Genomic DNA, 27,910 nt, shown 5'->3' with positions numbered 1-27,910 from the left:
ACGGGCATATTGATTGAGGCTGGGAAGTGAGGGAGAAATGAAAACGTACGTTGTAAGAAGGAGATTGGTCTGGAAGATGTAAAACGCAGTTGTAAAGCAATTTATCTGTCTTTCTCCTGCTGCATCTGGAAGAAAAACCACATGCTCTTCTGAAAAACGATGGCTGTTTTGGCCTCAGATTTAGAGTTTTCATTTCTGGCTAGCTTTTAATCTCAATGGCCCTTTCCCCCCCTCTGTATCACATGGAATTTGGGACTCATTCTTGTGTAAAAGTAATTATGGGATTTTTCTGTATACGTCCCTGCAGATTATATGAACAAGACTGAAAAAGTTTGCATTGCTACAGATCCTTTAAGGATTTGTTCTCTTCTTCCTCTCTTGAAAGGAGACTGAGGGTAATGTTGTGCATAGCAGTGCACCAGACGCTTTAGAGAAGGCCGTCAAGACTGAGCATGTGCAGCTTGGCCCTCCTCCTCTTGCCAAGAGAGAAGTAGGGTCATGCTCTCCCAATTGCAGAATGGATTGCCTCCTCTAAAGTGGCTGTTGCAACTACTTTAAAGGTTGCAATTCACAGCACAATCCCCTTCACCTCTCCTGACAAGAGAACAAGGAGAGAGATCCTGATTTTTCAACAAAGGTAATTTTTTTCAATGGATTCACTCCCTTTTTTTCCTCTGAAAACTGTTCCTTTACATACCCCCCCCCCACAAAATGTCATATTTTGCTTCAACCCAGCCCCCTTCCCACCAAAAATCACTGAAACCCTACTGCAAATCTTTACTCTAGACCTCCTTCTCCCCAGGTCCTGCCACCATAAAATGCCAATTAGCATGAGAGGGCCCAGAAGAAAGGCAAATACAGTGGTACCTTGGGTTACATATGCTTCAGGATACATACGATTCAGGTTACACACTCCGCTAACCCAGAAATAGTGCTTTCTGAACTTTGCTTCAGGATAAGAACAGAAATTGGGATCCCACGGCGCGGTGGCAGCAGGAGGCCCCATTAACTAAAGTGGTGCTTCAGGTTAAGAACAGTTTCAGGTTAAGAACGGACCTCCGGAACGAATTAAGTACTTAACCCGAGGTACCACTGTAACTACATTCTAGAGTTCTTTGGACCTAGCCAGTTCCAAGTTTCCTTAAAGTTGTTGGGATAGTGTGATGGCTTGGTATGCTCTTCGCAATAAGCACCTCTGCTCACTCAGAGATATATACAGTTCTTTATTTTACCTATGTACAGGCAGCACATTACAATCATACATCTGAATCCTCCAGTTCAGATTCTGGGACTGGTCTCTGCTGGCTTCTCCTCCAACAGAAAAGGCGGGGAAGTTTCATGTGATGCCTCTCCCCCCTCCTCTTTAACTCTCTCCTCTCCTTGGCAGACAGAACAGGCATTGCCTCACTATCGGTGCCAGAACTTCCTGTGCGGTGCTGGGGCTCTGCTTCAGCCTCTGAGAGGCCTTCCACCTCCTGGCTCTCCCCTCTTTCCTCAATCGCCACTTCCTGCCCATCTCCCTCTTCCTGTTCCTGCTCCTCCCCAGCATTCTCTGGCAGTCCCATGACATCACACACACCCTTCTAAGACCTCCCCCCATCTGTGTTGCTCTCACTTTCTTCTGAGGATTGAAACCCGAAAAAGTCTTCCTCTTCCTCATCAGTCTCCGCAAATATCTCCTTGAGTTCCAGTTGTGGAGTTTGGGTTTGTGGGGGTATCACGCATGTAAGTCCGGTGCCTGGATATTCTCTGCCGGTTCCCAAGAGTTCTCAGCTGCAGGATCACCCTCCCAAGCCACTAGGTATTGCAGCCTGTTCCTTTGCCACCTGGAATCTCCTCTACCTCTCCACCCTGCTCTACCAGTGGTGGAGGAGGTGGAGGAGGTTCCCTGGCCTCCATTTGATACCTATGTGCTGGATTGTATGGTGACAGCAAGGACCTATGAAACACAGAGGTGCCGTAAAATCGGTTTGTCGTTGCTGGGCTTCTCTTGATTGCTATCAGCCATGCTGCTTGCTATTTTCATCTTTCTACTTTTAATCATTTCTGCAAATCCTAGCTTCATACTGCTCCTTTGCGCTGTCTCCCTTGTTGTTTTGGCAGTGTCTGGTTTGTTTATTAGTAGCAGTTAATAAACCTGTTGTGATTTGTGACCTTTTCCTTTTTAATACTTTTTCTTTATTCACATTAACAGAAACTTCGATATCTTTCCCTTGATACCACTAATCCTGTTTCTTTCTCAAATGGATTTCTTAACTTTCCCCACTCCTTGTGGCAGATCAGTATCAATTGGGGGGGGGGAGCGTATTAAGTTGTGTTTTCCTCCATCTTGTGTGTTTTCCACTTTCGACAGTCCCACGAACCATCTTAGTTCTCCATTTAACTTGCATAGTACTGTTATTTATCACCTTGCTCGTTCCTGTTTCCTTTCTCTCACTTTCTGAATCATGGCTTACTTTTTTCCCCTTTCCTCCTCTGTTCCACTGAGTGAACATTGTTTATTGAGAAGTTGTTCAGACCACGTTCAATGAGGGTTAACCTCCCTCCACCCAGATAAGTGTGCATGTAGGAATGCCACTTTTGGATTCATCAACAATACATTCTCTTTTGATCTAAGGATCCCTCCAGACAATCTACCGTAATTTTCGCTCCATAACACACACTTTTTTGCTCCTAGAAAGTAAGGGAAAATGCCTGTGCGTGTTAAGGAGCGAATGCACTGGATCGGAGCCGTGGCTGCCGTCAGCCAAGCAAAGCGGGAGCCGCTTGCAGGGCTTTGCATGGCTCTAGCTTTGCTTGCTTTGCAGCCAGGAGGAGGGGGAGGAGCCGAGGAGGAGGGAGGGAAGGAGAGGCATGGCAGCAAAGCGGGCAGCAGCCGCTTACAGGGGAGGAGGGACAGACGGGAGCCATAGCGAGCTGGGAGAAGGCAGGCAGTTCAAAGCCACCAAGCGCTTTTAAAGTAGCCAGCAACAGCTGCTGCAGCCTCAGCTAGCAAAGGTCCGCCCGCTCTCTAAACGGAGCAATGAGGCTGCAGAGGGACAGGAGGGCTTGGATCAGGAAGGATAAAATTTAAGCAACCAGCAGCAAAAAACAACAACAAAAAAACCAACCTGGAGCTCTGAGCCACAAGCGCAGTGAAAACCAGGAAGTAAAAAAAAAGGCTATCCCCCGCTTCTCAGCTGTTTTCAGGCAGGATAGATTTGAGCATTGTCTGGGTCCTAGTGCCCCTACCGCTTTTTGTGCTCCATTCTATTGCTGCTGGTGGCTGCTTATCACTCAGGCTGCAAGGAGGAGTGCTTTTACACAGCTAATGGCGAATCCCCTGCAATCCAAGTCCTCTTCACTTGCTCAAATCTATTCTGCCTCAAAACAAGGAGCAGAATTAAAAGGCTGCAAACTGTTAAATGGAAAAAACCCCAGCCACAGGGCAAATACCTTAAGTATACCTTTAAAGCAACAGTGTTCTTTCCCTCCCCGCTCAGCTCACAGAAAAGCTCCTTCTCCACACACCCCACGCGTGCTCCTTGTCCATTGAGTGCTTTTCCTTCCCTCCCCACTTAAAACGTGCTTTCACTTAAAACGTGGTTACAAAGCACGGATCCACATGGATCCTCAGGATTTTTGCACTGGGTCACCCCAAACTCACCATCAGATCACATGTCTGTGGCCACAGCATGAACCACAAAAATCATACATCTACTGTTTAGTTTAGAATATTTTTTTTCTTGTTTTCCTCCTCTAAAAACTACGTGCGTGTTATGGTCAGGTGCGTGTTATCGAGCGAAAAATACGGTACTTGTTGAGCATTCATCAGATCTGCCTTTCCCAACCTTTCGTTTTTAGATGTTGTTAAACTACAGTTCCCACCATCCTTTGCCATTGGCCATTCTGACTGGGGTGATGGGAGTTGTAGTTCATCAGCATCAGAAAACCTAAGGTTTGGATCTGTTTCTTAATCAACTTTGATTTCTTCTTACACTTATAAGTTGGTTCACGCTTGTACTTAAATGAAAAGGCAACTGATTAATTCTATAAAGGTAATAAAATAAAATAATGTAGGCCAGAACAGAATCGTGTTGACATTTCACATTAGCACTGGCTACATTTTATTTTATTTATTTCATAAAATTTATATACAATTTAATTGTATATATTTCTTTAAAATCCTCAAAGTGGTTTACAAATGGGAAAATAGTCTCAGCTTAGACTTTATCCCTGTATTTTACTTTTAAAGTTAACCTTGTCTAGAGGTGATGCCCCACTAGCCTGCTGTTAAAGGTGATCAGTGTATAACTTGGAGTGTTCTGTTACAGGAATAACTTGACTTCAGCTGCCTTTTAAATTTGAAAATGCAAACCACGAAAATGTTCCCCAAGTTTCATCAAAATAGCCATTCCAGACCTGTCATTCTGAAAACAGCTTGTCATAAGATCTCATATAATATCCTGCATTAGTGACAAAAGTTGAATGGTAACATCTTTAATCTTTCCTTTTTTTTAATATAAGAAATATATATATATATATATATATATATATATATATATATATATATGCTTTCGTAGATTTTCACGGGTATAGGAATGCAGGTTTTGGTGTCCTCGGGTGTCTTCCCGTGTAAAAGTTGGGGTGTCTAGGCGACGTTTCGACGAGGTCTCACTCGTCATCTTCAGGCTGGTGCTTTCGGCTTCTTGTTACTGGAACAGAGCAGGATCTCAGTGTTTGAGTTCCTATAAATACTGTGAGGAGGTGTGGTGTATAGCCTCCAATGTTCTGGGCCGAGAGGAAGTTCCCAGGCTAGTGTGTCTTTTCACACTAGCTGGTGCTTTCGGCTTCTTGTTACTGGAACAGAGCAGGATCTCAGTGTTTGAGTTCCTATAAATACTGTTGAGGGGTGTGGTGTATAGCCTCCAATGTTCTGGGCCGAGAGGAAGTTCCCAGGCTAGTGTGCCTTTTCTTCTTTTGTTCCTTAGTTGCTTGAGGGATATCTTGAGTGATTTCTTGAGTGATATCCTGAGTACCACTTAGGTGGGTCATTAGGTGTGGATTAGTTGCTAAAGCCTTTGTGTCTTGACCTTTTGAACTTTGTGAAGAGTTTTTCTGAGAAGATGGCTGTAGTTGTGCTCTGGCTTGGCTTCGTGTATAGGGGCGAGCTGTGGTTTTGTGGCCTGTGCCAGCCAGATCTGTGTAGGGATTGCAGGGGGGTGCAGCATCCGGAGGTGCCATCATGGTTTGGCTACTGGATGGTGTCTGTAATTTATCTGTGGAGAGGGTCTGGGTTTGGGTCTGGTGTGGTTGATTGGTGATGGCGTTCTGTGTGCCTCTGGATCTGGTGTCAGTTTTTGTGGGGAGGGCTAATTTCCAGATGTCTGGCAAGCGGGATGTGTCGTCACGCTTGTTCATGTTGTGAGGGTGTTTCTCTATCTCGATGGCTTCCATGATTATTCTCTTGTGGTGATGTTCCATGTTAGAGAGCAATTTGGAATCTGCAAAATTAATTTCGTGTCCTGTTTCTTTCACGTGTTGGAAAAGAGAGGAAGTTTTTTCTTCTTTTTTGACGGCATTCTTGTGTTCTGCGATACGTGCATACCTCACATAAGACAGACACACACACCAACAAACTCCACAAACTAGAGAAACGCCAGAAGCCCAGCCACCCTCCACAACAACCCATGAAACAAACAGTACATAACATATCAGACAGGATCCTCACCTCAACTGAAACCAAAGTACTCTCCAAAGGTTTCAACTTTGCAGTCGCCCCGAGACGCATCCCCACGGAAAACATCATATGCGGAGTCGAAGCTAGCCTAACCAAAATCAACCCAGATGAAGCCAATAAAATCAGACTTGAAGTCACCAACATCCTCTGCTCCAGCAAACCACCCAGAAGCAATTTACACAAAGAAGAACAGAAAGCACTCACCAACCTGAGGAAAGACAACAACATAATCATTCTCCCAGCAGACAAAGGTAATGCCACTGTTGTGATGAACACATCGGACTACCAAGCAAAACTATCAAATCTACTCCAAGACCCTACCTACCAACCTATAAAAACAGATCCCACCACCTATCTGGAAAAAACCACCAAATCCAAAATAAAAGCCTCTCCTATCAGTGAAGAAATCCAGCTAAGAATCATCCCCAGAGAAAAATCATCCAGATGCCCCAAACTCTACGGCCTCCCCAAAATACACAAAGAGGGAACACCACTCAGACCAATAGTCAGCTCCATAGGCTCACCTCTACAAAATCTCGCTAAATTTCTCGCCAAGCAACTTCAGCCCTATGCAGAATCCATCTCTTCACACGTTCCAAACTCCTTCCAGTTCATAGAAACAATAAAGAAGCAAAACCTACATCCCAATGACCTACTTGTGAGCTTCGATGTTGTATCTCTCTTCACACAAGTGCCCATTAATGAAGCCTTGACAGCCATTCAAAACAAATACAATCCCCCCGAATACATCTTGGACCTGACCAACCACTGCCTAACCAACACGTACTTCATCCACAATGGACAAAGATACAAACAGATAGAAGGAGCACCTATGGGATCACCCCTCTCACCGGTCATCGCAAACCTGTACATGGAACATTTTGAAACCAATGCTTTAGACAAGTCAGAACACAAACCCAAACTTTGGCTCAGATATGTTGACGACACCTTTGTAATTTGGCCACACGGGAAGGAAAAACTGGACAGCTTCCTCACACATCTCAACAGCCTACACCCCAAAATACAATTCACTATGGAAATAGAAGCCAACAACCAACTTCCCTTCCTTGACGTCCTAATCTACAAAAAACCTGATGGCTCCCTAGGACACACTATCTACCGGAAAAAAACACACACCAACCGCTACTTACATGCACAATCACACCACCACCCTGCACAAATAAACTCCGTAGCCAAGACTCTCATCTCCAGAACCAAACGCCTGGCTGACAAAGACCACTTGACAACTGAGTTACAGAATCTCTCAAATGTGTTAATTGCCAATGGATACCAGCAAAACAGGGTTACGAAGCTAATCCAAAAAGAAACACCCCCCAAAAACCAAGACACAGAAGAAAACAATGGCATGGCCCTCCTTCCTTATATCAAGGGCACTACAGATAAAATTAGCAAAATCCTCCATAAACACAATATCAAAACAGCCTTTTGCGCCAACCAAAAGATAGCCAATATCCTCAGAAACCCCAAGGATAAAATCCAGTTGGAAAACCAAGGGGTCTATGAAATACCCTGCAAAGTCTGCCCAGCCACGTACATTGGACAAACAAACAGACGAATAAATGCACATATCGCAGAACACAAGAATGCCGTCAAAAAAGAAGAAAAAACTTCCTCTCTTTTCCAACACATGAAAGAAACAGGACACGAAATTAATTTTGCAGATTCCAAATTGCTCTCTAACATGGAACATCACCACAAGAGAATAATCATGGAAGCCATCGAGATAGAGAAACACCCTCACAACATGAACAAGCGTGACGACACATCCCGCTTGCCAGACATCTGGAAATTAGCCCTCCCCACAAAAACTGACACCAGATCCAGAGGCACACAGAACGCCATCACCAATCAACCACACCAGACCCAAACCCAGACCCTCTCCACAGATAAATTACAGACACCATCCAGTAGCCAAACCATGATGGCACCTCCGGATGCTGCACCCCCCTGCAATCCCTACACAGATCTGGCTGGCACAGGCCACAAAACCACAGCTCGCCCCTATACACGAAGCCAAGCCAGAGCACAACTACAGCCATCTTCTCAGAAAAACTCTTCACAAAGTTCAAAAGGTCAAGACACAAAGGCTTTAGCAACTAATCCACACCTAATGACCCACCTAAGTGGTACTCAGGATATCACTCAAGAAATCACTCAAGATATCCCTCAAGCAACTAAGGAACAAAAGAAGAAAAGGCACACTAGCCTGGGAACTTCCTCTCGGCCCAGAACATTGGAGGCTATACACCACACCCCTCAACAGTATTTATAGGAACTCAAACACTGAGATCCTGCTCTGTTCCAGTAACAAGAAGCCGAAAGCACCAGCCTGAAGATGACGAGTGAGACCTCGTCGAAACGTCGCCTAGACACCCCAACTTTTACACGGGAAGACACCCGAGGACACCAAAACCTGCATACCTATACCCGTGAAAATCTACGAAAGCAAATATATATATATATATATATATATAATGGGGAGGGGGAAAACTGCAATGCTGGCATTGTTTTTCCAAGTTGTTTCTACTGGGTCAAAAGTTCACATTCAAAGAAAGGAACACTGGAACATATTTGATATGGAAAATCAAACTTGTCACTTACTTACAGCCTTTCTCTGTGAAATGTTCTATCATAATGCATCCCTGGAGATTAAAATCTGGCTCTAACAGTGTTACTCTTTTAAACTGAGTTATCTGCCTCTGTGAATAGCAAACAAAGCAAAGGAAGATGAAATTCAAATTTGCCTGCTTGCCGCAGATAAACCAGACTATCTTTTTTTGTCACCAACCATATTATTCAGCACTCAGTAAAGTTGTTGAAAGAGGTTTGCTTGTTTGTTGCTGTTATGCTGACTCTAGTTTTCTTTTGCGCTATATATATATATAATCAGTGGCATCAACAGGCTTCATGTTCAGTATGGTTAAACAGGTTGACGCAGGGTGAACAATTCAGCCTCTTTTCCTCCACCTCAATTGTACAGTTTCACAGCTTAGCCTAGTAGCATGTGTGAAGGGAAAGCAAGTTAGGTTATAGAACATTGGTACACTTTAATCATCTTGGGATAGTGTGAGGAAGGAGGGCGCAGACTCTTTTAAGACTGGCCAGGTACTTTTGTTTTTGTCTCTCTGCTTGGAAGATGGAAGAAAATTCCTGTTTGCTTCTGCTGCTTCAGAAGCCACAAGAGGGCCCAGACCTGACTGAAATGTAGCAACATGCTTTGTTTATCCCCTGTGATTGTCTTGCAAATACCGTATTTTTCGCTCCATAAGATGGACTTTTTTCCTCCTAAAAAGTAAAAGGGGAAATGTCTGTGCGTCTCATGGAGCGAATGCGTGGTCTCTGGAGCCAAATTGCCCAGGGGCAAAAAGCAGATCGTGCTTTTTTTTTTTTTTTTTTTTTTGAAAGAGGGAAGGGGGTGTTGAAACAAAGCTGCTGAGCAGCTGATTGGCAAGGGATCGGGAGGAAGATAAGGGACTCTAGAGATAAAGGAGGCTGCCTGGGAGGGGGGAGGTAAAAGCACATGGATCCTCAGGATTTTTGCATTGGGTCACCCCAAATTCTCCATCAGATCACATAGCATGCCCATGGCTACAGTCTGCACCAAAAAAACCCCCACATCCACTGTTTCGTGGGGCCGCAATGGCGCAAAAATGTGGTTACAAAGCACAGATCCACATGGATCCTCAGCATTTTTGCACTGGGCTACCCCAAAATCGCCATCAAATCACATAACATTTATGTGGCCACAGCATGAACCACAAAAATCATACATCCACTGTTTCGTTCAGAATTTTCCCCCCTTGTTTTCCTCCTCTAAAAACTAGGTGCGTCTTATGGTCAGGTGCGTTATATGGAGCGAAAAATATGGTATATAATGCCACCTGGAAGGGAGCACTTAAAAGACAGAGAGGACTCTGGTATCTAAGACAAATCTTAGAGCTGTTTCATGTCCTTGGTTGCTTTTATTTGTAATTTGCTATTACAAATTTCTGCAGGTGGTAAAGAGGTTTCACTTGGGGAGGTGAGATTTTCAACAAAGTTCAAAGGCCCACTTCTGGCTATATTTGAAATTAAATTGTTAATGTGTATCCCTCATACTTCTTTTAAAGGTAAAGGTAAAGGTACCCCTGCCCGTACGGGCCAGTCTTGACAGACTCTAGGGTTGTGCGCCCATCTCACTCTAGAGGCCGGGGGCCAGCGCTGTCCAGAGACACTTCCGGGTCACGTGGCCAGCGTGACAAGCTGCATCTGGCGAGCCAGCGCAGCACACGGAACGCCGTTTACCTTCCCGCTAGTAAGCGGTCCCTATTTATCTACTTGCACCCGGGGGTGCTTTCGAACTGCTAGGTTGGCAGGCGCTGGGACCGAGCAACGGGAGCGCACCCCGCCGCGGGGATTCGAACCGCCGACCTTTCGATCGGCAAGCCCTAGGCGCTGAGGCTTTTTACCCACAGCGCCACCCGCGTCCCTATACTTCTTTTAGCACCTCACAATAACTAGTAATGTTATCAACACAGTTCAAAGTATTAAGAATGTAAGTCTGGTCCAGTAGCACTCTTCTTAAGTTCAGTATCCTGTTGCCAATAGTGGGCAACCAGACACCTACAGGAAACTCATAAGCAGGACATGAATGCAATAGCCCTACCCCTTTTCTGCCCTCCAGTAAATAGTACTTAGAAGGTACTGCTTCTGAACATAGATATTGCATATAACCATCTTGGATGAAAGCCATTAATACCTTTTTAAATCTACCTGATCTAGTAGCTGCCAGCAACCTTTGTGGCAGCAAATTTCATAAATGAATTATAGGTTGCATGAAAAAATGCTTAATTTATATGTCCTAACTCTCCTGACCCATGGTCTATTATTATGAGAGAGAGAGAGAGAGAGAGCGCACCAGTTGCCTTTTTTTCAAACTAAAAGCCACTTAGGCTTAAGTCCGGGGACACTTCCCCTCTGGTTAGTTCCACAATCAACTGTTCCAAGACACCGTATTTTAGGATGTTCTAGGAATTCTACCTCTTTCTTGTGACTAAAGCATGCATTTACCCAGTCTCTGTATGAGGGTAATTGAAGTCAGCCATCATTACAACATTTTCTTCTCCATCTCAAGATTGCTTCAGTTTTTTGGTCAACGATGTCCTTAGTACAAAATTATTTTTGTGACTGGTGTTCCCACTCACAGAGATTCTGTGAAAAAGTATTTTCCTTTTAAGTATTCTAGCTCTCAGCTTGTTACCAAACCTAATGTTCTGAAATAGTAAGGATCCATTACTGTCAAATTATATGGTTTTATATTGTCCTTCCCTTTTATATGTTTTTGTTGAACTGTCTGAACTGAAAAGGGAAGGAAGCAGGCAAAGCTTTGTATCCTCATCTATACTGTACATCTGAAAAAACGTACACTAACCTCAACTCTATTTTTAGTCTGCCTGAACACAGAATTTAACCTTGGTGATCCCTTGCAATAAAGTAAAGGTTTGTATCTCATTTAGAAGTACAATGGAGCCCCTTATGAGGCTTATGGGAACTATCTGAGCTAATTCTAAAAGAGCTGATCCTGATCTTGCAAAACAGCATCAGAGTAATGAAGTCATTTGAACTGCTGTGGTTTAAAATATATATATTCCAAAGGGGGAAAGGAAACAATTATATCTCTGGCTGTAGTTTCACAAAAGTCAGTGTGGCTCATTCCTCACTCCTTTGGTGTGAACATTTGTGTGATAAGAGTATGCAACATTATGAGGTGTGACTGGTATAATGAAATTTCCTGCCTTGCTTACACAGATGCATATAGACTGAGACATTGTGAAGCAATCCAAAACTTGGAAAATGTTGGTTTTTAGTAGGTTTACATTGCTGGCAGACCTATTTCTACTGAAGTAGCCAAAAGCTTTCCTGATGATATCCATGGCTCTAGTGAAAGTTTCCCTTTCAGTTAATACTGGATCTGCAGTGCAGTTAAAGGAATTTTAATTATTTAATCAATAGATTTTTCTTCAGTTAACCAAACAAATCTATCAATTCAGTTTTGCATAAGTTTGCATTTACATAAAGCTGAGATTTATTAAAATGCAAATACAATATTAACTCAGCATTCATTGGATTACCTTTGTCCCCGCACTGTGATACTGTTTCTCAAGGAAGGCTCAAGGTGTCATGTGCACAATTCCTAATTTTTATCTTTAATAATAATAATTTTTAAAAAAATTATTTGTACCCCGGCCAGAGCCAGGCTCAGAGCAGCTAACATCATATAAATAGCACAGTATACATAAAAACAGGCATAAATTAATTAAAATAAATCTTAAATTTATTCAGACAAATTAAAACCTGGACAGATGTCAGTTATCAGGTTATCAGTTATCAATCAGTTATTGAGCGGTTAATATTTTAATCATCTTTAGCATCTGAATACTTTAGCATCTGGTGTTCAGAGATATGTATCTTATTGTTTATTAGGAAACAGCATACAAATTCACTTGCTATATGACAGCAAAGATGCATCTGGTATCCCAGCAGTGGCAAATCAAGAACTTCCAATGATCGACCCTCTACACAAGATGCCGCTGGGTTGTCAAGACATAAGACATCTTATTTCAGTGCCTTTCACACACTCTCTCTCCAACATCTTTCCCCTTACAAGAAAAGATTGGCAGCAAGGCACGTGACCAGCAGGACAGATAGACACACAAAAGCAGGAGACATGCATGTTGATGCATCCATTCTCCCCTTACTAACATTAGGAAGCAAGGGAGCTCATCGGAGCTAAAGAAAGAGATGAAGTAATACACTCATCTCTCTCTCTCTCTCTCTCTCTCTCTCTCTCTCTCTCTCACACACACACACACACACACACACACACACGAGACCCCTCATGTTGAATGACTGCACACACAGACACACACACACAGCACAGTATAGCATCCTGTTCCCAGCTATAGCCAGATAGATGCATATGCCACCCACTTGTATATATAATAATAGTCTTGATCCTAACATATTGCTACGGGTCACCCCAATCTCTGCTGAGCTGAGTGAGATTCCAGGGGTCTTGGCTCTTAACCAGGGTTTGTGTTTCCTTTGGAGTGAGGCACAACAGAGACTGTAGTGCCTTTAAGCTATATGGCTTTGTTTACACATATGTACACCTGAGCCTTGTTGGAGAGAGTGCAGAACATCACACCCCAAGAGTGTCTTCTGTTGCTTCGCCCATAGTTCAAGTAGGCTTGGGTTCAGAGCAGAAGCCAGCCATGCTCCCCAGTCTCTGGGTACAGCCTTTCCCAGCCAGTCTGCATGGAGTTTTCTCCCCACCTGGGCAAGCCCAGCCAGATGGGTGGGGTATAAATTTTTATTTATTTATTTTTATTTCTACTTTTTTCAAAAACATCCTGCAAAAGGACACTTATTCCTGCCCCCTGTAACTCTGGCAGCCTCTTGCTCCTCATAGCCAGGGGAGGGACAATATTGGCATTGGCAATTGCCCTTAACGACCCAATACTCTGCTCTCTTTGTTTCTGAATGGCACCTCTATCAGCTGATCTCCTGAACAGGAAAACAGGTGCAGCCTGTATTTTCCCTTAATACTCCACGTATTAGCTAAATTCTAACATTTACTAAATTTAAGAATTTAGAGGGATCTGGCCCCTCTACAAATTCATCACAATATATTCACTAGGGGTAGGGGTGTCTTTCTAAAATTGCCTCCCCTCTTCCCTTTCCCACACAGATAAACACACATTCCCTTCAGATATGCCATTGCCAATCTCCCAAGGGAGCCAACAGGCAAGAGGCAGCAGCTCAGGCCCCCAATATCTTTTGGAGTTCTCCCAATAGATAACTACCCACACCCTTTGGTCTTCATCTGAGGGCCTCTTCCGAATAGTTCCCTTGCAAGCGGTTTGAGGGTGACATTAAAGGTGAAGTTACAGATGGGTAGCCGTGTTGGTCTGCCATAGTCAAAACAAAAAAAATTCCTTCCAGTAGCACCTTAAAGACCAACTAAGTTAGTTCTTGGTATGAGCTTTCGTGTGCATGCACACTTGTATGTGGTATCTGAAGAAGTGTGCATGCACACGAAAGCTCATACCAAGAACTAACTTAGTTGGTCTTTAAGGTGCTACTGGAAGGAATTTTTTTTGTTTTGATTAAAGGTGAAGGTTTCCTTGGTTGTTGATCCCCATCTTTAGGCCTGTTTGATGAAAATGTTCTTGCTGCTAGAATTTTCGTTACTTTTTCCCAGGCTTTCTTATGGGTTAAAGAAATGATTTTGCTGCAATGTATTGATTAGATTTCATGCTTTTGGACGAAAGGTTGTAGCATTTGGGACTTTTTAGTTTAGAGAAAAGACAAGTAAGAGATGACATGACAGAAGTTTATAAAATTATACATTACGTGGAGAAAGCGGATAGAGAAAAGTTTTTCTCCCTCTCTCAGAATGCTAGAACTCATGGAAATCCAGTGAAACTGATGTTGGAGGACTTTGGACAGGTGAAAGAAAGTGGTTCTTCATGCAGCGCATAGTCAAACTATAGAACTCGATCTCCCAGGAGGCAGTGATGGTCACTGACTTGAATGGCTTTAGAAGAGTTGCCATGTGTCCTCTTTTTCCAGGACACATCCTCTTTTCCAGGGGTAAAATTTCTGTCCAGATGGATTTTTATTATTATTATTTGCCAAAATGCCTCTGGCTACATTTTCTGAATGAGATATAGACCTAACTGGAGACTTGCTTTCCTCTTCTCCTGCCCCACTCAGCAATACATCACAGCTTCTATAGCCTACAAATAGTAGGGGTATTTAAAATGAGAGTCGTCCTAGCATCCTTTTTTCTTTACTCTTCAAAATATGGCAACTCTGAATTCATGGAGGTGAAGGCTATCAATGGTGATTAGCTATGATAGCTATGCTCTCCCTCCATTGCTGGAGGCAGCAATGCTTCCAGCTACAGTGGTACCTCAGGTTACATACACTTCAGGTTACATACACTTCAGGTTACAGACTCCACTAACCCCGGGTTAAGAACGTTGCTTCAGGATGAGAACAGAAATCGTGCTCTGGTGGCGCAGCAGGAGGAGGAGGCCCCATTAGCAAAAGTGGTGATTCAGGTTAAGAACATTTTCAGGTTAAGTACGGACCTCCAGAACAAATTAAGTACTTAACCTGAGGTACCACTGTACCAGTTTCTGGAAACCACAGGAGGGGGGAGGGCTCTTGTGCTCATGTTCTGCTCCCTTGTTTCCCACAGGCATCCAGCTGGCCACTGGGAGAACAGGATGCTGGACAAGATGAGCCACTGGGCCTCTTCTTATGACTTCTCAGTAGTGAAGTGAAATTATATATTCCATTTATTCAGCAATAAGTGAATTATATACTGATAAAAATAAACGTTTACAACTTTTGGGTATATGACTCAAAGGCATATATGTCGTTGGGTTTTGTGGGGGAAAACAAAATCACTGAAGCTGAGAATAGGTATTTTTTCATTATATAAAAGTTAATTTATGCACCCAAGAACATGAGTTGTAATAGTGCTTTTATAGACAAGGATGCCTTTTATTGTACACTTCACACTTGCTGAAAAATAGCCTTGGACTCAAGAATGCATGTTTTGACAAGCAACTTCAGGCAGCTCTTTGAATCCATAGATTATCTTGCTCTATGCCAGTGTTTCCCAACCGGTGTTCCGCGGCACACTAGTGTGCCGCGAGACGTTGCCTGGTGTGCCGTGGGAGGGAGGCGGGTGAGTCGGGCGGCGAGAGGCGGGGCGGCGGCGAGGAGAGGCCGCCCAGCGCAGGGCTCTCGCCGTCTGCCTGCCTGGCTGCCTGCATGGCGCTGACGTCACGGGGCTGTAACGTGCCCCACATAGGCACACGCGGGGCGGCGAGCGAGCTCCCTCCCACATCCCATCGCCGCTCGCTTCAGCCGGCCTACTGGGCTGTCGCAGGCGGAAGGCCTGCGCATGCGCGAGGTTTTCGCGCCTTCGGGATTCCCTTCACGCCTTCCTCCTCCCGGGTCCTTGAGAGCGCGGGAAGCGGCAGCGCGAGACCAGCCTTGAGCCTGGTAGGTATTGCGCTTGCCAAGGCAGTCATTTGGGAAATGAAAACTTGCAAAGCAAGCAACCAGTTCAATCTGAAGTACGTGTATGCTTAATATCCTGTATCTGAAACCTGTTCTGCCCCCTCCCCCACACTTGGTGCCATTTTCATCTACACATGCAGCAGAGTAAGTTGACCCAGAATAGTACCAATTCAGATGGCAGATGGGAGAATGACAGTGCTGAATGCTTTCCCATGTAGAACAGTCCCTGCAAATAAAAACCCAGCATATTTGGAAGAGGGCCTAACCATTACCTTCTATGCTGTTACTATTTTTTTATTTTTTTTACATAAGTAAAAGTTTATATATAGTCAATATAGGCACAGAGTTAATTTTTTAAACATTTTCTAATGGTGGTGTGCCTCGAGATTTTTTTCATGAAACAAGTGTGCCTTTGCCCAAAAAAGGTTGGGAAACACTGCTCTATGCAGATCTTTTTTGTTGTCTCTAGAATTGTCCTTTACAATACTGAAGAAGTGAGGTGATATAAGCTTTGTGTGATGCTAAATCTGTCAGTTGTAGTGTGTTGCTTTCTTGTTAAAGAAAAATTTGGGGTGTATCCTATTTATTTTTTATTATGTTTGTCAATCTGTTTCTCTCTCACCCCTCCCCACCTCACCCCACCTCTGAATCTCTTTAAGTCTTATTTTCTTGGCATATATAAGTTTCTGAGCTAAGTGTCCTCAGCTTTTCTTTTCTTCTTGTTATCTTTCTTCTAGATCTGGGAGAATCTGTACTGTACATTTGGAATTAGGTGTTCAGCTGCCATTAACTTTAATTCCTATTTCAATTAATTCACCCAAAGGAGCTTGAACTATTAAAAAAGATCCTTGCTGCTTGTTCCTTGTTGGGTTTATCAGCAAGTAATGCTGATAGCAGAGATGGATTTAAAAGTAGCAGCATCATGTTGGTATTCAACCTGACACTTCTTGTTTATCAAGCTTTTGCTGCTTAATTCTACCCTTGCAAACCTTCCTCTGATCTCATCTAAACCCCTGGGGGATTTTAAAAGTGGTTGTCCTTTGTTGAAGAAATCTGAAATTGTTTTATCTGATTATAGAGAGACACAGCATTGTAAAATACCCAGGTTCATAGAGACCTCTGCTGGCATAGAATATACATATTTCTTTAAGCTTTGGACAATTGTGTGTGCAGATTTCAGTCACTATTCATTAAGCTCAATTATCTGTTGGACTCAGAAGCTTCTATACGGGGCTCACAGTAGTTTGCCATTCCAGGGACAGTTTAGCTGTCTAGTTTCTCTGATGTGGCAGCCTGAGATGTCCCCAGAACATTCACTGTCACTTGTGTTTGTTATCTGAAAGCAAAGTAATAGCAGTCTTATAAACTTGAAATACATATCTTTGGAGGCTATAGGGGGGAAAACATCCCCTGGGAGACTGTTTTAAGTTCCACTTATTTCCCCGAGCAAGTTAAATAAGTGGTTAAATCTATTTCATTGCAATTAATGGGACACATAATGTTCTTAACTTTGGCTTGATTATGCTCATATATTTTCCTCTCAAATATGTTGCATGGGGATGTGTTTCTATCCCCTAGTCTGAGTGGATGGTATTCAAGGTTTACTCAGGGTACACCCATTGAAATTAATAGACCTAACTTAGTTAAGGGGACTTCTCTGAGTAAAACTTGGTTGAATACCACCCATTGTCTACAGAGCGTGGAACAAGATGGCAAATTATTTCTGAATTCTCATAGTTTACACATCAAAGCACTTTAGACTCGAGAGTAGACCTAAGTGCTTATGGTTTCTGCAGGTTGGAATCTGATGCATGTAGTTTGCAAGCATATAGGATAAATTTGTTTTCTTAGGTACAAACATAATTGATACCAGGACTGGGCAGCATTTTTATTCTCCTATCTGGCAGGTTATTATGCTAAAGAAACATACAGCTTTCCTTAGAAATAGGGAGCACATACACACTTAAAAATGGTTTACAAGGTTAGCTGTCATAGATTCTCCAAAGGATATTGGGAATTGTAGCTTAGTGCCAGTTCTGAGAATTGTTATTTTCACAAACCCTTGGAGCCCTCAGTTTCAGGGTTTCCTGGGAGAAGGGGATACCTATAAGTTGGCAGTCTGTGCCCACTTCAGCACATTTAAACCAATGAGTACACTGGATTAATGCAATGGGGGAAGCCATCCAGCTAAAACTTTCTTGCTACTAATATCTGCAAAAAGGAAAACATATTTCCTTATTTCTTTTACTGTGTCTCTAATGTTTAGAGACGAGATCCAATTCACTTTCAAGAACAATGATATGATATTTGAATGCGGTATTATATAAATGTGTATGTTAGGAAGAAAGGCGTTTGAAGGTTAATGGCACGCAGAAAACAAACACTTGCTTAAAAGAGTGTTGCTGTCCTCCTTGCAGCTCCTCCAAACTGGATTCAGAAAATAAGTGACGCTCATGTGGCCATGGAAGAAAGCATATACTGGGAATGTAAGGCAAATGGGAGACCAAAGCCTTCATACAGCTGGCTAAAGGATGGCGAACTGCTTCTCCCTCAGGTATGAGTAATATTCAGGCTTGGTGTCCTTGATGCTTTTGAGTTGGGTGACAAAACTTGAAAGGATTTGTTGTGAAGTGGTGACCTTTTTCATCTCTGTATAGTTTGTTGCTGTTGAGAAAAAGAAATTAATGAAACCGAGTGGCCTTAAAATTCCATCTGTCCCATTGCAGACTTCCTTCCCTGCTGAGTGAATGTCACAGAATCACCTTGAGCTTTCCTTGTAGTTAAAACAATGACACTTCAAGCCATACTTTTCAAAGGCAGAAATTACCCTCAGGCACCTAATTCCCAGCCAAATGTTCAATGAAAGTTAGGCATTTAAGTGCCACTTTCTGCCTTTGACAAGCGTTTCTCTGAATCAACTGGAACTTAGAAGCTGTGGGACTCATTTCCAGAGGACATTTGCTATGAGAAGAAGGGTACATAAAATGGCTGTATATTTTTACACTCTGTACAACTCTGTAGGGGAAGGAAATGTAATAATAGAAACGCTAGTTAAGTGTAAGTGTGAACTGTGAAAAGAGTGAATGGGAATATACTTACTCAGGCTGTATAAAACACCTTCCCTCCATTTCCATTTTTGAGCTTCTGATTTTTAATTGAACTTTATGGGAGGTAAACAAGCCCTCTGGTCTGTAATAGTAACCCCATTCAACTTCTTCAGATCTCTGCAAGAACTGACAACAAGGGAGTTGACCTACCATTAGCAGTGGCAGAATGAACTGCCTAAAGATTAATGATCTATGGAAAAGGAGGAAATCTCATTAGCACCCTTTCCATTCCATGTCTCACCAGAGGAGATCCTTTCAGGCCTTGAATGTCTCAATTATATAGGCAAAGTAGGCAAATTATTCACTCTCCGTTATCAGAGTGACCAGATTTTTTTCCTTAACCTGCTCTTTGATGAGTTGCCTAGATTCAATCAAGCTCTAATAAAGATTATGCAAACATAAAATTGCAACCCAACAGCCAAGTAGAATGTCGGTCAGTTTCTTAAAAATTATATTAGTTATATGTTTCGTTGTTAAAAATACACTCGGATGCCTATTGTACACAATGCTGTACTGATTAAAACTGATAACGTGAGTTCCATATCCGTAGGCTGACAAATGATTGCAGGGTCCTTTTGTTCCACATGCTAATTTCACTTGCTTCATGCTGGTCACTGGCAGATGGTCTTGAACTTAAATCACATTAGACTAAAGTAAGGATCGTTAAATGATTAACATTTACATCTTTAGGGTTTAGGGGGTTTTGATTTTTGTTTTAATTCTGGTGGGGTGAACTGCATACAATAGCTTTGCAACACTGAATGTGATTACTGTTCCCATTAACCTTCAAGGGAGCGGAAAGCTAATAGTTCTGCTGTTCCAAATCTTCTGAAGAACATGCCTGGCATGATTAAACCACAACACACTACAGGACAGAAGCAGTATTAGTTGCAAGTTTATGTACTTGAGGATACTATTAATCTAAATTGGGGAGGGGGTGATATACTGTTTAAATGGCATTTACCAACTACGATATTGGTTTCCTCCATTCAGCAATTAATGCGATATAAATTATTTATCAATAGATGACATCATGTAAATTGTTCATAAACTTGCATTCCCCCAGACAGGTTAAAATAAATGATCTGGTTGCAGCAATGCATAAATTCTAAATATGAGCTTTTCAAAATTGTGTTGTGCCTTTTGCTATTTTGCAGGAAAGAATCTTGATAGAGCATGGGACGCTCACCATCACCAGTGTGAACCTATCGGACACCGGCATGTATCAGTGTGTGGCAGAAAATAGACATGGGACCATCTATATCAGCGCAGAACTGAGCGTAATTGGTGGGCTCCTTTTACTTAACAAATACTGAAAAATACATGTTAGCCTGTTTTGCTGCCTCTAATGAAGTCCACAAATAACTAATGTTTATTTTTATCAGCATTTATATCAGTCTAGGCAAAAGGCCCACTCAGAGCAGCTTGATCCCTTGTCACAATGATTGTCTGCATACATGAACAAGTCATAAACACTTCATATTTGCTATCATCATCAATCATCATCATTTTGCTTCAGCTGTTACAAATACATACTTTGGAGGGGAGAGGATAGATGATTTTATGCATAGTCTAGTACAAGAATTTGGTGGTCAAATTGTTCAGTTGCTTAGAGCATGGTGCTGATAACACCAAGGTTTTGGGTTCGATTCCCATATGGGACAACTTCATGTTCCTGCATTGGACTAGACCAGGGGTTGTCAACTTGGTCCCTACCACCCACTAGTGGGCGTTTCAAGATTCTAGATGGGTGGTAGGGGGTTCTATGGCACAAGACGAATCATCCTTCCATCAAGCACTGGTGGGTGGTAAGGAAATTTTACCATCAAGAAAGATGCATTAGTGGGTGGTAGGTATAAAAAGGTTGACTAGATGATCCTCAGGGTCACTTCCAACTCTATGATTCTATGAATGTCCCAGATTTGAACTTCAGGGAACACAGGCATATTACAGAGGATTATGGGGAAATGTTCTAGGGCAGGGATTGACAGATTTCATTTTTGCAAGATCTTAATACAACTTTGAGGCACATTAGCCAGATTCATGTGCAACAGAAACTTGGGGGGGGGGGGGGAGAAGAGAATAGGCACTTTTTCCACCCTGGAAATTATTTTCAGTATCAATACTGAACTTACTGCTCCTGGTTCTCCATACCCGACACCTGTGCTTTCTTAATTTCAGCAGCTTAATTTAAGAAAGGAGAAAGTCATCTTTGTTGCTGATCTTATTGGCAGCCAGAAACTCTTACAGATCTGTTGCAAATCATTCAGAAGTCAGCCATTGCTAGTATTGCCCAGTATAAACATCACTCAGTAGTAACTGTATGTGGTATAAATAGAACATTCTGCATTTTATTTTATTTTTTGGAAAATTTATAAACAGATTGATCAAGAAGTTCTCTAAGTAGTGTCCAATGGGCTAGGATTTCCTGGCTTGGTAGAGCTGGTTTTTATTTTCTCCTGTGCATCCATATCCAAGCTGTTTGGTCCAACTGGAACTTAAGACATGGGGAAGGGCTATAGCTTGCTTCAGTCCCTGACATCTTCAGGCAGGACTGGAAAAGTCTCCTATCTGAAACCCTTGTGACAAACTATTAGTCAGTGCAGGCAATACTGAGCTAGATGGACTCATAGAATCATAGACTTGTAGAGTTGGAAAGCATCCTGAGGGTCATCTACTCCAACCCACTTCAATGAAGAAATCTCAACTACATCATACATGACGGATGGCCCTCCAACCTCTTCTTTAATATCTGCAAAGAAGGAGAGTCCACCACATTCTGAAGGAGTCTGTTCCACTGTCAAACAGCTCTTACCACCAGAATGTTTAGTCAGAATCTCCTTTCTTGTAACATGAAGGCATTGGTTTGAGTCCTACCCTCTGGAGCAGGAGAAAACAAGCAAGCCCTTTAGATATTTGAAGATGGCTATCGTATCTCCTCTCAGTCTTCTGTTTTCCAGGCTAAACATACCCAGCTCCTTTTGCCATTCCTCACAAGCCTTGGTTTCCAGACCCTTGATCATCTTGGTCACCCTCCTCTGCACGCATTCCAGCTTGTCAATATCCGTCTTATTCTCAGTATATGTCAGCTTCCTGTGTTCCTAGACCTCCTAGTACCAACTATACGGTATTTTTTCTGTGCAGTAAATCTGTAATTACTCCACTCTTTACACACTGAGGGGATCCTCAGTTTTAGTGCTTCTGATGTGGGCATTTCACATTTTTAAGAACTTGAATTGTGCCACAGAGTCTTGCTTTAAAAGCATATTCAGGGCTTGACTGCTACAGGTCCTCTTTTGGCACTCCATTCCCATCCCAGCCTCCTTATGCCATTTTGTGACTTTTTGTGAAATGAAAGAAGTCAGCCTTTGGTGTCTGAGTTCCTCTCAGCTGTGCATTACAGTGTGGTAGCACTGATTGAATCTTTTTTGAAGAAACATGGAAGATTGCAAGTCTAATTACCTTGCTTTTTAAAATAAAAAAGAGGTTGTAAAAGTGAATGCCCCATAACACAATCTCTCCCCCTGTTATGGATCATGCTGTTCTGCTGGGCCAAAGAGAAGAGGTGACCCTCTCCATCTAGATAATGAGCAGTAGGGATTTCCTTAATGGCCACTAGTGGCTGCTCATTTCTCTTTATCTAATAATGTTCAGTAGAAGGTGCTTTAAGTCACATGTGCATATGTGGTGGAGGCTGCAAGAAGCAGTCCATGCAGTTTGGATTTGGACAGAGTGAAAATGCATTCCACAGTCCCGCCCCCACCTCCCCAACCAGCTAGCAAGAAGTAGCCACGGGAGGTGGCTAGAGTGCTGTTATATCTGCTGGGGACTGATGCTGCTTTTGGTCTGGTACTGTCCTTACAATTTCTTTCTTCCCTCCTGGCCAATCTGTATATTGGAAAAAATAAACAGATATTACAAAACATCCAAAGTCTTCAGTAGTCTCTCCGCACATGGAATCTAACATTGTAAATCCTGGAAAAACACAGAGCGCAACATAGCTTTGATCCATGATCTGTAGCCAGCATGGTGTAGTGGTTAAGAGTGGTGGACTCATAATCTGGTGAACGGGGTTTGCTTCCCCTCTCCTCCACATGCAGCTGCTGGGTGACCTTGGGCCAGTCACACTTCTCTGAAGTCTCTCAGCCTCACTCACCTCACAGAATGTTGTGGGGGAGGAAGGGAAAGGAGATTGTGAGCGACTTTGAGACTCCTTAAGGGGAGTGAAAGGCGGGATATCAAGTCAAAACTCTTCTTCCTCTTCTTCCGTGGGTATGCCTTTCAAGTGGGGTTTCCTGAAACTTTCACAGTAGCAAAAATGTGGATGTGACATGCATTCACTGGCTATCTAAGCTTGATACATGATCAGAGTCCAGCATTCATCTCCACAAGATGTAGTGATGGCTTCATGCTGACGTGGGTTTTAAGAAGCAAACAAATGGGTGAGCTGTGGGTAAGATCCAGAGGAGCTTCCTCCAATAGAAAAGACTTAGAGCTCTAATCTGAGAGCACATGCTATGTGCTCTCAGATTAGAGCACATAGCATGTAAGCCTTTTCTGAAGAATAGCAGAATTTCTAATTAGCAACACACACACACACACACACACACACACACACACACATGCTACCTCACAGGAGCTACCTGTGGTTTCCTACCAGTGTGCACTCTAGTTGCTGACTGAACTGTTCTGATGTGACAGAAGCATGTAGATTTAAGGTGCCAGAGTTCTGACTTCAGATTTCCCTCCTCCCCCACTAAAATGATAGTTCATGCCTTAAACACTGGTTAAGTGAGCATCATTAGATGCTCCCAAAGATTCTAACTGCTCAAAAGTAAATTCTCAGCATAAAACAGCCTGTGTGCAAAATGTGTTGTGCATTGCTGGTAAGGAAGAATTCGGAAAAAGATGTAATACTCCTGTGAACATTTCCCCCAGCTTCCCTTGGTGTTACTTGACCTCTGTAAGACCTTCATAGTTAAGTGCTTGTCCTCAGCCACTCTTCTACATTGGCCCATATGGGGAATTGTAGAAAGTCCTGTAGTGGACGGCAGATCGGTATTATCTCTCTTTAGCTTTATTTAACAGTTTTTAAAGCTCTCTGCCAGAGGCGGGGGCATAGTTGCTTTCAACAGCCTCCATCGGGAAGCTGGCATTTCCTCTCTCCCCACCTCATAATGTCCAGGATTTAAGTGTTGTTCAGGGAGTGGTAGTGTCTACCCTGCTATGGTTAGTTGTGTTCTTATCTACTTTTAGCACTGCTCCCCCATAATTTCACAGAAGTGTATTCCCGACCCCCATGCCATGCTGAAAATTCTCCTTCTGCTTGTTGAAGGGGCAGTAGGATGTCTGCATAGGGTTCCTCATGAGCTGAACATCTGATGACATAGGAATCCAGGCAGCCAGCATGGTGTAGTGGTTAAGAGTGGTGGCCTCGTAATCTGGTGAACCAGGTTCGCTTCCCCACTCCTCCACATGCAGCTGCTTGGTGACCTTGGGCTAGTCACACTTCTCTGACGTCTCTCAGCCTCACTCACCTCACAGAGTGTTTGTTGTGGGGGAGGAAGGGAGAGGAGATTGTGAGCCGCTTTGAGACTCCTTAAGGGGAGTGAAAGGTGGGATATCAAGTCCAAACTCCTCTTCTCTTCTTGCATAGAAGACTACCTTCCTTGAAATCTATGCACAAAGGCTGCAGAAGTCCACCCTTGGTGTTTGCAGGTTGAGGGCAGGGCCAGTGAAACATGCAACAAGGGCCAGTGAAACCAGCAGCATGACCCCACTGCCCTTTCTATGGTTTGGTGCCATAGTATGAACTTGCAGTGAACCAGAAACAGAACCTTTTAATGCAGTCAGCAATATAACCTTGCTCTGTAATCAGGAGCTCTTATCTATGAGACTGTATAGGCTAAGCCATACAAGCAGAAGAAACAATGACCAAGAAACTGACCTTGATTTGGGTGTTTGTTTGATAACGTGCATAATTTTTAGCCACGTGTCTGCTGTTCACATAAAACATTGGAACGAATTATGTTATGATATGTGCAGGCTTTAGTTCACACTAAACGTAACATGGGAGTACAAATCTTGCTTTTAGACTTTCTGATGTGTCAAATTTACACACTGGGATTGTTTGATTGTAATCTAGTCCCATATAATTCTCCATAAAACTGATGCCAATATAACGTCTTTGGATCAAGATAGAAGACTTCCAAAAATGAGTATGTCAAATTGCCCGTCCCTTTCTCCTTCCTTACCAAAACCATCTTTCTTTTTTGCTGTCACCAGGTGTTTTGCTCCCTTGTACTGCTCCAAGAAACCTTTTGAGAATCAATATAGACATCCGAGCAGTTTAGAGGCCTTGATTTCATAGGCATGGTAACCGTCAAGAACTATGTTGTCAGTTGCCCAATATTTTGTTTTTAAAACAGTTAATACAATTTGTGAGTAGATAGCATTGTGTCTGATTTATTTCAAAGAGAATGTTCAATATTGTAATTTTAATCTCTTCTAAAGAGGAAGGTTTAAGGTGTTCCTTGAGCAGCCAGTGTTTGGTTTTTGCTGGGCATTTTTTTATTAAAAAGGATAGATGCCTACAAAGTGGTGGGAGAACACCCCGAAATTATTGCTGCTGGAGGAAAGAACAAGTAACATTCAACAAATTAGAATCCATAGTGGCAAAATCTATTAGGGATTTCTTTCGTATAAAAGAAATCCAAATAAAGCCATAGATTCTTCTTTAGGCTATTCAGCAGTTGCTATAGAAGTCTGCCTTACACACTGGTTACAAATTATAGTATAAAATCAAGGACTTCCAGTTTGTCTTGTACTAGATTAACCAGAGAACATGTAAAGTATATTACCAGTAACCAGAGTACTTGAAGGTTTCTGAATAAATGAGTGTAAGAGTGGAGGGAATACTTTCATGTTTCTATGCTGTCAGAGGAACTGTGACCTTCTGGCTGCCTCCCAGTTCCATCAATAGAACAGTAATAATAATAATAATAAACTTTTATTTGTATCCTACCCTCCCCTGCCAAAACCGGCCTCAGGGCGGCTAACATCAAATATAAAACACTGGTATAAAATCAAGCAATAATTAAATCACCTCCTAAAAACAAGTCGGGATCAAATTAAAATCTGAATTAGATGGCATTCCGCAGGATTTGGGTTGGGAACAGTAAATGCTCATCAGGCCCAACTGTTTGGTGCTGATCTTATATGGGCCTGTGAGAATGCTGGGAGGCCTCTTTCCTACGAGTTCTTATACAAAAAGGGAAGGGGAGTCAGACTGAGCCCCAACCAAAGGCCTGGCAGAACAACTCTGTCTTACAGGCCCTGTGGAAAGATGTCAAATCCCACAGGGCCCTGATCTCTTGTGGCAGAGCGTTCTACCAGGCCTTGGCCCTGGTTGAGGCAAGTCTAGTCTCCCTGAGGCCCGGGATCTCCAAGATGTTATTATTAGCAGACCGTAAAGTCCTCCGTGGGGCATACCAGGAGAGGCGTTCCCGTAGGTACGAGGGTGCTAGGCCGTATAGGGCTTTAAAGGTTAAAACCAGCACAAGTGTATCTACTGAATGACTAGGACAACACACATCTCATTCAGATGCTAGCACATATACACATAGAAAAACCGTAAAGCATGTTTGTGTGTTTCACTTTGGTTTTACATGCAAACTCTTCTCTTTATAAAGAAACATTTTTCAAACCACATTTGGAACATTCAGCTGCCTTTTTATTCTTGTACAGCAGCTATTAAATTCCCTGCAACCATTTCTATATTGAAAGTTTTCCTGGACATGTAAAAATAAATTCAAATGGGAATACCATTATATAGGGAGTCCTTTGTTACATAATTTAAACAAGTATTTGTGTACGGGGGGAGAGGTAACAACAACAGGTAATCATTTGCCTGTACATGAGATTGACCGTTCTGTTTTTAAAAAGAAAAACTCATCTCCAATAAACAATTTTTTGAAAAACTCCTCATAACAAACAAACAAAATTAAAACTAAACAAGAGGCATCCACTGAACATGGCATTTTTCATACAATATATATCTATATTGCATAAAAAGTGGCTGTGTTTGCTGTATCTTAAGACCTTAAGACCTTAAGAATTTACCAAATCTTATTGTTGGGATTTCTTTTCAAGGGTAGGGACTGCATTGAATGCTGAGCAGCTTGCCTTCTCTGCCCATGCCCTGTGACCCTAATTTTCTCCAGAGTCTCAGTGAGATCTTGCTTTGTCCCTTTGTCAGGCTGCCAAACATCTATAATGGTCACTGGGCACTGGAGGTATTTTGCACAGGCATCTGTCAGGGACAGTGACCTGTCACAAAAATTCAGGCTTTTTCTCTCTAGCCACTGTGCTGAGGAAAATTATTCTCAAGGCAGTAGATGATGGCCTGTTTCAGACGTTTTGTGGCAAGGCTGTATTTGAACTGGAATTTGGAAAATTGAGGACATATGTTAGATTCATAGAATCATAGAATTGTTGGAAGGGACCCCAAGGGTCATCTAGTCCAGCCCCCTGAAATCCTGGAGTATTTTGCCCAATGTGGAGCTTGAACCCAAGGGCCTGAGATTAAGAATTTCATACTCTACAGACTGAGCTAGCACCACTACTATGTGCCCATTGGAGTGGACAATCTCTGTTCTGCACCAGTTCCATCCGCTTTTGCTGCCAATGTAACTAGGAAATCATATATTGTTTATTCATTGGATTTCTTACCCACCCTTTACCAGGTCCCAGAGCAGGGTACAGCAGTAAAACATACCATCATAAAATGACCATAAATCAAGGGAAATGCAAAAGCAATTAAAAACAGTTCCATATATAAAACAATTATTTTTTTAAAAATCATATATAAAAACATTGCAAACATTTAAAAATAGTTCCACATGTAAAATAGTTCCAATACTTAAAAGGCTTGTTGAAAAGATTTTCTCTAAAGAAGGAATACGGATGCACCAGGATTCCCTAG

General features: G+C 42.6%; 1 protein-coding gene across 6 annotated transcripts in view; it reads left to right on the top strand.

The window, feature by feature from the left end:
- The window catches only part of LOC114590891 (contactin-4), a 531,471-nt gene that overhangs the window by 407,019 nt on the left and 96,542 nt on the right, over positions 1–27,910 (top strand). For 5 of the 6 annotated variants that reach the window (XM_077925018.1, XM_077925014.1, XM_077925015.1 and 2 more), the window contains 2 exons: positions 18,238–18,374; positions 20,085–20,214. In XM_077925018.1, coding sequence (XP_077781144.1) covers positions 18,238–18,374; positions 20,085–20,214 — 267 coding nt within the window. Of the gene's footprint in view, positions 1–1,713; positions 1,802–18,237; positions 18,375–20,084; positions 20,215–27,910 lie in introns of those variants that run through there. The other variant, XM_077925019.1, reaches the window with a different exon arrangement.

The sequence above is a fragment of the Podarcis muralis genome, chromosome 2 (assembly GCF_964188315.1).
Source record: "Podarcis muralis chromosome 2, rPodMur119.hap1.1, whole genome shotgun sequence".
NCBI classification, from domain to species: Eukaryota; Metazoa; Chordata; class Lepidosauria; order Squamata; family Lacertidae; genus Podarcis; species Podarcis muralis.
The sequence above is the reverse complement of the archived record's forward strand: the minus strand, read 5'-3'. Positions and strand labels throughout refer to the sequence as shown.